This window comes from Miscanthus floridulus, chromosome 15 (assembly GCF_019320115.1).
Source record: "Miscanthus floridulus cultivar M001 chromosome 15, ASM1932011v1, whole genome shotgun sequence".
Classification (NCBI taxonomy): Eukaryota; Viridiplantae; Streptophyta; class Magnoliopsida; order Poales; family Poaceae; genus Miscanthus; species Miscanthus floridulus.
Genome location: NC_089594.1, coordinates 81,666,458 through 81,679,679, shown reverse-complemented (window position 1 = coordinate 81,679,679; position 13,222 = coordinate 81,666,458). Strand labels below are relative to the sequence as shown.

At 44.2% G+C, this 13,222-nt stretch overlaps 2 protein-coding genes and 1 pseudogene across 2 annotated transcripts; all 3 read left to right on the top strand.

The window, feature by feature from the left end:
- Positions 1 to 1,230: 1,230 nt before the first annotated feature.
- LOC136508638 (uncharacterized) lies at positions 1,231 to 9,372 on the top strand. The gene is made up of 2 exons (XM_066503371.1): positions 1,231 to 1,580; positions 8,909 to 9,372. Exons 1-2 carry the CDS (start codon positions 1,464 to 1,466, stop codon positions 9,359 to 9,361), a joined length of 570 nt encoding a protein of 189 aa, XP_066359468.1. The 5' UTR covers positions 1,231 to 1,463; the 3' UTR covers positions 9,362 to 9,372.
- On the top strand, positions 2,694 to 4,302 carry LOC136508637 (disease resistance protein RGA2-like; annotated as a pseudogene).
- Positions 4,827 to 8,897, top strand: LOC136509400 (uncharacterized). Its single transcript, XM_066504210.1, has 8 exons — positions 4,827 to 4,832; positions 5,026 to 6,090; positions 6,207 to 6,297; positions 6,699 to 7,087; positions 7,314 to 7,459; positions 7,544 to 7,696; positions 7,818 to 7,983; positions 8,056 to 8,897. Exons 1-2 carry the CDS (start codon positions 4,827 to 4,829, stop codon positions 5,647 to 5,649), a joined length of 630 nt encoding a protein of 209 aa, XP_066360307.1. The 3' UTR covers positions 5,650 to 6,090; positions 6,207 to 6,297; positions 6,699 to 7,087; positions 7,314 to 7,459; positions 7,544 to 7,696; positions 7,818 to 7,983; positions 8,056 to 8,897.
- Positions 9,373 to 13,222: the final 3,850 nt, after the last annotated feature.

The window sequence follows — 13,222 nt, the reverse complement described above, 5'->3', positions numbered from 1 at the left end:
CCCGCCCGGAGAACACGTGACGATGACTTGCGAGTTGCAACGATGGACGACCTCAGGCGGTCCTAACGAGAAATAGCTATTTTTCCAGCTTTACCTCTCTATTCCTTTACGAGAACTTAAAAAAGGAGCTTCTCCCGCGAAGCTGTTATGAAAAAAGATTGTTTATTAAAAAAATAGCTTACAATAGCTTATTAAGCTGTGCCAAACAGACTCTAAATTAAATAAACACCCTAAGTTAAAAAAAAACACAATCAGGAATCTTGTGTAAACGTATTAAAAGTGATCCACAGTCGAGTAGTCGACCCATGGTGCGTGGGCAGGTGGCAGCGGTTGATATATTCTTTCTGTAATATAGATAGTAGTAGGAATATGTTGTTGCAATTTCCATTAATCAACCATAATTGGGCCTCCGCCAGGCCTCAAAGTGCTCGTTGTTATAAAAAAACAAGAAGTTTCTTTTAACTCCTCAATCAACTATTCGCATAATCCAATTTTGACCCATTCATATGTAAACCGGATAACTGAGTCTGAAGTTTTTTCAAAAAAAAAAAAAAAATGTAAACCGGATTTTGGTCCCCTCTCACCTTAGGTGCTTTAGACGTTGGTTTTAATCTACATGGTGCCTAGTCAGCCGTGAGCGGATAAATTGAACTACACTAATAACCCAATGGCATATTATATATATTTTATTTTTTTGATGCAAACTATAAAATCCTAAAATCTATTTAAATCCCATAAAATTATGTGGAATCAGTTTTAGATTTTTCGGTAAACCATGCTCTGTCTTCTTGAGTAGCTTGGAGTTATTTGAATATTCTTCTATAATAGATACCGAGAGCATTTACAAGGGAATAAAAACATCAAAAAGAGACCATAGAATATTCAAATAACTCAAGCTGCGCACCATAAGATAGGGCATGATTTTAGCAAACATCATCAAAGTGGGTTTTATTTTTTTCGAGCTAAAAAAATGTTCTATGAATTTTATAAAAAATACAATTTAGGATTTATAATTGCATATATTTTTTTTGTAGAAAATATTTAGATTTTTTTCTGAAAAAATTATGTGTGATCCGATTTACCCCTGAACTATCAGCGAACTGCTGAGAGGCTAAAATCCAGTTTTATTGGCAAGGGAGGAAAATGGGACTTGCAAATATAGTTTTTTTTTATTTAATATAAGGGTGCAAAATAACTCTTGTCTTTTTTAGGTTGTATTGTGTGGCGGGCCAATATGCCCAAGCAAGCCCACAGCTCCGGCCGCCTCGCACCCGCTCACGGTCACGGCTCAGCTCACTCGCAGTTCCCCCAATTCCCGCCGCCCGCCGGGGAAGCGGCGGCGCGACCGTGCACGACGGCAAGAGGCAGGCCACAGGTCGCAGGCAGAGGCGAGTCTACGGGCGGGGCCGGGGCGTAGGGCAGCCGGCAGGGTGGCAGGCGCGGGGGCACAGCAAATCCCACACATGGCGTCGCTGCTGCGCCTCCCTTCGCCGCTCTCCCCGTCCAAGCCCCTGCTCCGGGCTCCGGCCTCGGCTGCCGCCGGCGAGGCCATCCGCCTCCGAGTCCAGGGGCCAAGCAAGGTATGAATCAGTAAAGGTTGGGCATTTTTTCATTTCTTGCTAGCTGCTGGTGCCACTGACATTAGTGAATTTTGTTGGGTTGGGATTACACCTGGGAACGGACCACGATCATCTAGAGTTTTTCTTCGTGGATTCTTTTGGACTGGATTTATTTGGACCTTGGACATATCTGGAGGTGAGGTTCAAAATTAGCATTGGATAATTGGGCATCTAGAGATAAAAATCCAAAACCCATTGGACTAGATGGACACTAGCGTACATGTGCGTGACGGGTTTCTGCAACTTCTCCCCGTCGAGCACGAGGCCCGACATTCTTAAATTGGATGTTGTATGAATGTCGTTGATTTGGACATGGATGCCCGTCCATTCTCAGGTATTGTTGGGATTAATTAGTAGTACTCCTACAACCATAGGTGTAGTGTAGTTAACTTGGGCACGGTATCTTAAGACAAGCCTTGTCTCTAGTTTCCTGTGCTAAACTAGTGGCACTTAATTACGTCTTACGAGATACAGATACTCAACCCGGCTAGTTGGTTTATATAAATATATACTGTATCAAGAGTTCAAAACCTTGCATTGAGGTGCACATAGCTCGGTTCTCAACCCCATCCTCGCAACACTTCCAAACTTCCATTACATGCACATTCACCACTTCCAAACTCCCGGTGCAGCTTCTAGGCGCTCCAACTCCGTGACGACCGCACCGCGGCAGGGACGTTCTCCATCCTCTGCGCACGTAAGCATTTTCATTTGCTTTGACCTTGCTTTTGCAGAGCAAACAATACTGAGCTAATTACAGTACTCCGATCCATAGCTGCTACGTACTAACAAGTAGGGCCGTTGTCCGTAAGCTCAAGCTACCCTCATGCTCCTGTGCTTCTGTGGTATGCCAGCATTTTAAAAAGCCAAAGCTCAAGTTTGACCGGGTGGCAATCTCCAAATAGTTGAGCAGCTTAAGCCGTTATGTGCCAAGGTCTCTACAATTCTCGATCTAGAGCTGCAGGGAACCATAGCCTCCACTGGCACCTCAGCCCAACAAGGCACTGCTCTCAGTCAAACCACCAGAAATACGACCCCACAGATTATAGAGCCAAAGTTGTATGGGGGGGATAAACTGAAAAATGACATCATAGATGGAACAACATCTAAATATTGTGCCAATGACGATCTCACTGTGCCCTCAGTTGTTGGTCCAGGGGGTCTTGGGAACACAACATTCACACAACACATAAATGAAGACGTGAAGAGCCACTTACATGTCCAGGTATGGGTATGCGTCTCTCAGAATTTCAGTGCAAGTAGGAATCGCAAAACAAATCCCTAAACTTGACAATGAAAATGGGAATGAAAGTGCTGAAGATCTGATAGAAAAAAGGTTGCAAGCCAAACGGTTCTTGCTTGTCTTTGATGACATGTGGACAGATCACGAAGATGAATGGAAAAAACTACCAGCCCCATTTAAGAAAGTACAAACAAAGGGTAACATGGTAATAGTCACAACAAGAATTCCGAAGGTAGCACAAATGGTTACAACAGTAGGCTGTCCAATAAGATTGGAACACTTAAATGATGAAGAATGTATGCGTTTCTTCAAAGCATGTGTGTTTGGTGATCGGGAAACATGGGAAGGGCATACTAATTTGCATGGTGTTGGATGGGAAATAGTGAAGAGGTTGAAAGATTTCCCTCTTGCAGTAAAAAACTGTTGGTAGATTACTAAAAATTGAACTTACCCTAGAACATTGGAGAAGAGTACTTGAGAGTAAAGAATGGGAATATCAAGCCAATGAGGACGATATTATGCCAGCATTAAAGCTTAGCTACAACTATCTTCCTTTCCATATACAACAATGTTCTTCCCACTGTGCCATGTTCCCTGAAGATTATGAATTTGGAAGGGAAGAGTTAATCCACTTGTGGATAGGACTAGGGTTGTTAGGCCCTGATGATCAAAACAAGAGAATTGAAGATATTGGACTAGGTTATTTAAGAAACTTGGTTAATCATGGCTTCTTCCATGAAGAAAAAAAAAGAGGATGGCAGCACTTATTATGTTATACATGATCTACTCCATGACTTGGCAAAAAATGTTTCAGTACATGAATGTATTAGCGTACAAGGGTCTAATGTGTGGTCAATACAAATTCCTGCATCTATACATCACATGTCCATCATCATAAATAATTCAGATGTCCAGGACAAAGCAACCTTTGAAAATTGTAAGAAAGGCCTTGATACACTTGGTAAAAGATTGAAAGCTAGAAACCTACATACCTTGATGTTATTTGGAGATCACCATGGAAGCTTTTGCAAGATATTTAGTGGTATGTTTCGGGATGCAAAAACCCTTCGTGTCATTTTCTTATCTGGTGCCAAAGGGTGCCTAGTCCAAGCGGTTAGGTGATCCGGCGGCACTCCTCAGGTCCTGAGTTCGACTCCCCGTGGGAGCGAATTTCAGGCTGAGGTTAAAAAAATCCCCTCGCCCGCCCCCAGGTGCCAAAGTGCAGTTAGGCCCCGGCCCGGTTCTCACAGGGTTACGGTACCACTGCGTCAGGATGGGGGCGGGGGTTCGGGGGTTTTCTCGATCTGTGTGAGAAGATCTTTTTCTTAAAGGGAAAAACCCGGGGCCGTCATACCCCCCGCAGGTCGAGTTTATTTTCTTATCTGGTCCACTGTATGATGTGGAGATTCTGTTGCATAGTTTCTCACAACTTGTCCATCTTCGTTACTTAAGGATAAAGGGTTATGTATTCAATTTAAGAAGTCTATTTGGTAGTATATCAAGATTTTATAACTTGTTGGTCCTAGATATAAAAGAATGCGACACTTTTCCTGATATGGAAGAAGAAGAGATCTGCTCTTCTACAAGAGATATGAGCAACCTAGTGAACATTCGTCATTTTCTTGTGGGAGATGACTCTTATCGTTGTGGAATTTTGGAGGTTATGAAGCTTACATCTATACAAGGGCTAAGGAGATTTGAGGTCAAAAGAGAAAAACAAGGTTTTGAATTGAACCAATTGGGGAAATTGATACAGCTCCAAGGGTCATTGACGATTTGTAATCTTGAAAAGGTGGGTGGTACAACAGAACTGGAAGAATTAAAATTAGTCCACTTGCAACACTTAAATCGATTAATATTAGGTTGCGATGAAAACCAGTCTCATAGGGATCCAAAAAAGGAACAAGATGTTCTTGAATGCCTTAAGCCACACAATAATCTTCAAGAAGTGTGCATTAGAGGACATGGAGGTCACACATACCCAACTTGGCTATGTTCAGACCACTCTGCTAAGAATTTGGAATGCCTTTGTCTCAAAGGTGTAGCCTGGAAAAGTCTTCCAAGCATCGCAGGCCCAATCTTTCAGAATCTGAAAAAGGCTAGAACTTGTCAACATATCGACTCTGAATAAATGGAGTGCAGATAGCCCTTTCTCTAAGCTAGAGGTACTCACTGTTAAGGATTGTTCCGAACTTACAGAGCTGCCATTTATTGGCATTTACTAATCTGCGTGAAATAGAGGAGTTTGAGATCAGTAAATGCCCACATGTGCCTCTAAATCACCTGCAACTGCTAAATTCTCTGATGAGCCTGAGGATAAGTCACTGTAGTAATGTCTTGTGGCCGACTGAAGCTGGGAACGATTCCCCATTCGAGTTTCTAGTTGAACGGCTCAGGATATTTGATTGTGGTGCCACTGTGAAGGAATTGGCAGATCTAATATCTTATTTCCCCAACCTCTCAACGTTGGAACTACGGAGGTGTGATAACAAGCAGGCAGGTGGAGTCGAGGAAATAGAAGCTGCAGCAGGAGGACAGCTGCCTTTGCCCCTCCAATTAAAGGAGTTGCTCCAAAATCAGAGCTCTCTCAGATCACTGAGTATATGGGATTGCCCCATGCTTCTATCCTCCAGTTCGCTCCCCTCGTTTTACTGCCCTTTCCCGACCTCCCTGCAGTCCCTCCAGCTTGGTGGTGTGAAGGATGCTATGCTTACACTGGCTCCTCTCACAAATCTGACCAGATTGGTCCTAACTGATCGTGGGGGTCTAAGTCAGCATAGAAATTAGAAATCAGGGGAGCGCACAACTTACTTGATGTCCCAGAGGCCCTGCAGATGCTCACTTCCCTACAGGTTCTTCAAATTGTGGCTACTCTAGGCTGCAGGATCTACTACTGTGGGTCCATCCAAGTTCACTGGTGGAATGGAATTATATATCCTGGGCTGTGATGCCATCCGGTCGCTGCCCAAGGGCACCCTCCCAAGCTCGCTGACAGAACTACACATAATTTGTTGCCATGCCTTCCGGTCGCTACCAAAGGAAAGGCTTCCAAGTTCACTGAAGATATTATCGATCCGCGAATGTCCTGCTATCAGGTCGCTGCATGAGGGCAGCCTCCCGAGTTCACTTCAAATATTAGATGTCACGGAAAGCAACGAGAAGCTACAGAAGCAATGCCAGAAGCTGCAAGGAACAATACCGATAGTTAAGTTCCGATACTAATCCAAGGTAACAAACACTTCCTTTTTTTTTTGCATTACTTTTCACCAAAAAGTTCCCCCTAAGGATCACCCATGTTCGTTGCTAAATGTGAAGTAGCTCAAATTCTTTTGCTAAATGTGAAGGGCGGGCCTGGTGCAAGTGGTAGAGTCTTACCGCCTATGATCGGAAGGCCCCGGGTTCGAGTCGCGGTCTTCTCGCATTGCACAAGCAAGGGTAAGACTTTCCACTGACACCCTTCCCCAGATCCCGCACAGAGCGGGAGCTCTCTGCACTGGGTACCACTTTACCTTGTTATTATCTGATCAATGGCATTTTACCTTGTCACATTGCACTGTACGCAAGGAGCAACACTGCTGCAGTATTACAAATTTGTGCTGGAATTTTGTTCAATCATTTCTTCCAGTTTCCTCTCATTTAGTTTCTTCAATCCTTTCCAATCATTAGAATTTGTGCTGGAATTTTGTTCTAAAATCTTTACTCCACGCATATATGAATTTCTTAGCTTAGCATACATGATTCAAATGAGGATACTACGATTGGGCTTTTCTGTTCTGTCTTGGTTTCTTTCCTAGCTAGACAACATGTAACCTGGATATCAAACAATTTTTTCTCAGGTTGTGATGGGTAGACCATTTCCAGAAGATATTGAGAAAATTATTTGTGACAGGGCATTCTTGATGCGATCTCCTGCGGTATCTGCTTGTGATCCTGGCATCAAGAGCTTTACAACATGCATAGATTGGGATAATGGAAAGCCATATCAACGCTGTTACATCAGCATCAAGTTTTCAAATGATGTACCATTGGCGAATTTCATCGCGACTTAACCTACTTATAGTCTGAATGTGATAGGCTCCCATCTGTTTTTTCAAATCTTCCAGCGCAAACTTTCCTTTTCAGCCTGTTGAACTGGATGATGTATACCTGCAGCTGCTGGAGGTCATCAGCGTCAGAACGCTATCACAACTGCTTGCGCAGCTCTCGGTCTCTGTACTTAGTCAAGGTAACATACTTCCAAGCCAATTTGCTGACAGTCCATCCATCCAGTTTCATCGAAGTGACATTTCTCCAGAGTTAAGATTGATCATGAATGAGGCTGAAATATTAGAAGGCTGAACATTTGATCCTTCCTTTCTCTGTTTCTTCATTCATTTGTCTGTTTTTCCTTTATCACACGCATTCGCTGATGTGTTTTTCCCCCCTCTATTGCACGGGTTCGGTAAGTAAAGCATGCTGGGATATCTCTGACGCTTGGATCCAAGCCGACTTAGAGGAGACCCAACTTCTTGGGAGGAGCCAGTTTCTCAGTCACAGCAGAGGAAGCCTCAGTACTCGGGCTCGATGGCACATCCACTGTATTCATCGATCGATGGAGGTTAACCTCGCTGTAACCTGGTCTTGACATATCCTTCCCTTGCAGTTGTGCCAGTCAGTCGCTGATGCTTGAACTATGTCCCAGCCCGGCAGCCCATACTAACTAGCACTAAGGCATCTGCAAAGGCATTATCAGACTTGATACAAACTGTCAGACAGGCCAGAAGGGGCTCTAGCGCTTGTTGGAATGGCTAATGACAAGGAGCATCTTTTGCGTTTGCTGAGCAGTTTGTCTCAGGTAGTCGTAGCCTCGTAGGTCTAGTCATCCCTTGCTGAACATTTGAAATTTGGTTCTGCCGGTGCATGATTGAAAGTTAATGCAGAAGTGAATGCCACATTTTCTCTGAAACTTGCTGCAGGTTAAACGCCTGACGTTGTGCTACTGACGGGGCGAGCATCGCCATGGCATCGCCGGAGCAACCACCCGCGCGAGAAAGACTCAACTTCCTGGGAGGAGCCAGTTTCTGACAGCAGAGGAAGCTTCAGTACTCGATCGGGGCGCATCCACTGTACTCATCGATGAAGGTTAACCTCTGCTATAAGACGTCCCTCCTCTTCTTAGTAGGGTCAGTCGCTGATGCTTGAACTATGTCTCAGCACATATGGGGCATCTGCAAAGGCCTATAAGAAATGAAAGAAACTGTCAGACCAGAAGGGCTTCCAGCGCTTGTTGTCAGCACAGCTAATGACAAGGACCGTCTTGCGATTGCTGAAGAGCTTCTCTCAGGTAGTGGGACTAGTCATGTCTTGCTGAGCATTTCAAATTAGGGCAATGCTAAGGTATTGAGGTAATACTTCTGATAAATCTGAGCCCTTGAAATTTTGGATTTTTGAATTAATTAATTACTTAATTAACATGGGGGGAAAAAATCTTGCCGCATCCCCCTAATCGTCGCGGAGACAGAAGCCTCGTGGCCTTCCTTCCTTTTCCGTGGAGATTTCCAAAAAATGATATTCTGTAATTGCTACCGGTATGGACTAGTCTGACAATCTAGTCTCACATCAATTACCCGCTCACCTGACACGCTAATAACTATGTACATGCACGCTAATGATGTACACACACTAATCATGTACACATGCAAATCATATCACATTAAGATCAAGTGTCAGGTCACATAGAAAATTACATGATAGTCAAAATATATCAGGTCCAAGGTTACAAAGTCAAAAGGATTTACTATATCAGTGGATCACGCATGTAGCAATGAAATCTAGAAAAAAAAAGATTTTCCATATCTAAACTTCCCTTATGTATCATATTTTACCAAATAAGAAATTAAATAAATATATATTTCATCTATTACCTCCTAGGTGATTGTAACCGTCCGATCGGAACAGATGAATGGCTCACGGTCATTTGGCCCTTCAAATGAATCTAGGCAGGCGGGCGCGTGAGTGGAAGCTATTGCTGAGATTGATACCACATTATTTTTGGAACTTGCTGCAGGCCAAATGCCTGCCTGACGTGGCGAGCATCGCCATCACATCCACGGAGGAACCTCCCGGCGCGACGCCCGCAGCCTCGTCCCTGAAAGAAGCAGGGATAGCCGCGGCACGAGGCCAGGTGCATCGAGCGCGTGGACATCCATCAGCGGCGTTAGAGGAAGAGGGACCGACCATTTCATTTTCATGCCATCCATTACAGATACACTGGATGCGTGGAAGTGGAAACTGCACTGCACTGACCGAGCGGCCAGCGGCCAGCCTCCCTTGGCTCCTCCCATCCAGTGGGAATCCTGCTGCTGCTGCTTGTACTACTACTTTTTTACCAATTGTAATCATGGATAGTAGGGGTATGCAGGTACTTCACCACCTTCCTTGGTACAAGAGCCTTGCTCCCAAACAACCATACTTATGGGACAGAGGGAGTATATGTGAGGTAAAATCCAAAGTTTCTTAATAAAGCACATGTTCAATATTAAGTTTTAGTTTAAGAAAAATATAAATTAGCTGGAGTTGGAAGGTGGTACAACAGCCAATTTAAACTAATTATATGCATACTTGCTCACCATACAATAATGTAAATCTTACACCCCATTTGGATGTAGATATTGGGCCTCTGGATTTGGTATTGGTATTGGTATTGTGAACCTACCAATTCCACTGTTTGGATGGCTAAGAATTTAGAATTGGAATTCCAACCGAATACCAATTAGTATTGGCTATACCTGCACCTCATCATCTCCAATACCGAGCCCGAGGCCTTCGTATTGTGCGGCATTCAGAAACACCCCGACGCACGGAAGCCCCTGACGCCCCCGTTGCGCCCCCGACGCGCGGACCACGGAGGCCCCCGACTCCTTCCCCGGCGCCCGCCGACGCATGGGGGCCCGACGCGGAGGGCGCCCCCACTGCGCCGCTACTTCCCCGGTGCCCCAACGCACGCGACCCCGATGCCAGCGACCCCGATGTGCAGGCCGCTGCCCTATGCGCCGCTTCTTCCCTGACGCCAGCACAACCCTTCTTCTCCATGGCTGGCGCTGCCTCTTCTAGTTCATGGCCGGCTGGGCCCTTCTTCTCCATGGACGGCGTGCCCCTTCTTCTCCATGGCCAGCGTGCCTCTTCTTCTCCTTGCCGTAGCCCGCCCCCCATGGCCAGGGCCAAGCTCCCCCATGGCCGTAGCTGCTGAGATCCGGCCGCCTGGCTAGGATCGATCTCCCCCATGGCCGCGGCTGCCGAGCCCGAGATCCGCCCGCCATGGCCGTGGTTGAGCTCACCCTGCCGTGGCCCGCCGTGGTGGCCGCTGCCAACCTCTGTCCACCATGGCCAGTATCAAGCTACCCAGCGTTTCAATTCCATGCTTTTGCATCCAAACAGGAAACGGATTTGAGCTACTTGCTAGGATTCCAAAACCCAATTCAATGGTCATCCAAACAATAATATTCGAATTGTGGCCATTTCAATACCATGGCTGCTTTGGTATTGAACCCAATTCAATTCCAACCCCTCCAATATCTACATCCAAACGAACCCTTATGTATTTTGGAATTGTTTGGCCAGAAAAATCACACAGGAGTTCTCTTTGTGCATAGAAAAAATAGTGCGAGCTTGCAGAACACCTCCAATGACGATGTCATTGTCGGTCTTCGCTTTACGTTATCTATGCATGTGATGTTGGCCACGTTCTATTGCTATGATAATGTCATATGCAAACATGAATATTGCACTTTTGACACCACTAATTAAATTAGAAGTAGTATTCAACGGCGAACTGAGCCAACTGAGTTGGTTAGGTTCACCGTGGTGGAATTGTTTGATTTAACCATGTTTATAGTAAATAAATAGTATTAATATTTATCTTTAACTTAATTTACTATGGAAGTATATTTTGTAATCAATTTAATGATACTTATTTTGTCTTACCGTTATCAGTATATTTTTATATAACTTTAGTCAAACTTTAAATTGTTTGATTTCTTAAAAAGCTAGAATTGCAAAAAAAAAAAATGACGGCGGAGTAGATATACGAACAATAAGGAATGTAGGCAACTTGTATGTCCGTGCCCTTATAGTGCTAAGATAACCATGCGAAATATATAAAAAAACAAAAGAAAAAGAATGTTGCCAGTCCTGTCCCTATCACTGTATCAGGTAGCCGTGTAAAAAAACAAAGGATATGTCCAGTCCAGCCAGGAGCAGGCTGAGGTGAAAAAATAACGCAGGTCCATCAGCCTACCGGTACACGTTGCCTACAATTTTGCGAAAGGTACACGTACCTATGCTATTTTTTTTTATTTGAATCTCACCGTATGCTAAAATTGATCGCCAGTGGGATGACGTCCCTTAACGGACTCGACATATATATCACAACATATATTCTGAGCTAGCTGGAATAATTTGACATGGAATTTGTACATCCCGATGTAAGAATAATGCATGCATGCACATTTTCTCGTCTGTATCTGGGTCTTTATAACATTGCTAGACAAAAATTTGTATCCACTTCAGAAGTCCTCGCTTCAACGCCTCCAAGCATCTCTTGGAGGACAGATTTAATAGGTCCAAAACTAGTTTCATGGAATCAATTGCTGACACATTCGGATAGTTTTCAATTATCACAAGGTCACGATGAATTTCATTGGTCCTTGCACTAAAATGGTCAGTTCTCGGTGAAATCATTTTATAGAGCTATGATACAAACTCCAATACCAAATACTAACAAGAGACTGGAAATTGAAATCTCCCCTTAAGCTTAAAATTTTCTTGTGGTATCCCAGGAGAGGTGTTCTGTTAACAAAGGATAATTTAATTAAGTGCAAATGGCAAAGAAACAAAAATTGTTGCTTTTGTCACGAGGACGAGACAATTCAGCACTTGTATATTGATTGCCGTTTTGCGTTATCGGTCTGGAGCGTTGCTCACATAGCGTTGAATTTAGCAAAACCCCAAAGTATATCGCATATGTTTGGTAGTTGGCTATATGGTGTCAAGAAAGAGTTGAGGTCTTTAGTTCTTTTGGGAGCAGGAGTGATTGCGTGGTCTATACGGTTGCACAGGAATGACATTGTTTTTGAAAAAAAAAATTACTCTCCTTTGTAGGTTATTTTATGCAGATACCCACCGACTCCGTTCTTGGTATATTCTCTAGCGATTGGATATGCAGGGTATAGTTGTAGTGGTCTCGCAGCAGTGGGAGCAGGTGGTGAAGGTCTTCTTTTCCCAGGCATTTGGGTAGCGGTCTAGTTTTTCTTTTTCGTTTCCATTTATGTTGTGTGCCACTTGGTCAGGCAGAGGCTGGGAGTGTTCCAAAGTCTGTATATCAACTCGATGTACCGCTCTTTGGTTTAATAAAAGCTTCCATTTAAAAAAAACACTTTCTTGTCTACGCTGCGAGATCATGTTGCATTGCCGTATGTGTGGTATTACAGTTTTCTATACTCTTTACTTGGATCCTATACTTGCTATCTTTGACAATATATTAGTTTTTTTTGGTGGCGCGACGACTTTGTCAATGCAAAATACATCATTATCGGGTACGTCGTCATCAGCATGTTGTGATATCTATGCGGCTCTGCAAGGACCAATGTAGCTGTCTATGTCCACTGACCGAGCGGCCAGCGCCCAGCGCCCAGCCTCCCTTGGCTCCTCCCATCCAGTGTGAATCCTGCTGCTGCTTGTACTACTGCTTTTTTACCACTTGTAATCATGGATAGTAGGGGTATGCAGGTACTTCACCACCTTCCTTGGTACAAGAGCCTTGCTCCCAAACAACCATATTTATGGGACAGAGGGAGTATATGTTGTTGGAGTTGTTCCAAATTCACTCCAGGATATAGGCCGGGCTTCTGATGGAGCGAAGCGGTGGCCCGTCGCCGGAGGCTTGGGCACCCTTGCTAGGGTTTCGTGGAGACTTGATTCTCTTGTAAGCCGCCATAGGCGTGTAACCCAAAACTCTTGAGATAGTGAGATTGTTGCTGGCTGTTGCCCGTGGTTTTCCCCTTCACATCGGAGGGGTTTTCCACGTTAAATCGTGTGTCTCCTCTGTGGCTTGATTCTTTACTTCATATTCCTATACGTCGTTCATAACATATGTTAGGTAAAATCACTACACCACAACACCGCTTTCCCGTCAGACATCTGACGCTAAAAATTATATTTGGCGATGGATGATCTGACGCTAAAGATAACTCAGAGACCATTTGACGCTAAATCCTCATTTAGCGATTTAGTGTCTGTCGCTATATGTATTCATATTTAGTGTTGAACTGTCTGTCGCTAAACATATGTATACCGTCCCTCTGTCTGTCGCTAAAAAATAAGT

Bases quoted from the DNA above. Each gene is read 5' to 3' on its own strand.
- LOC136508638 (XM_066503371.1), top strand. From the start codon at position 1,464: ATGGCGTCGCTGCTGCGCCTCCCTTCGCCGCTCTCCCCGTCCAAGCCC. The intron at 1,581-8,908 runs GTATGAATCAGT...AACTTGCTGCAG, and splicing joins GAGTCCAGGGGCCAAGCAAG to GCCAAATGCCTGCCTGACGT.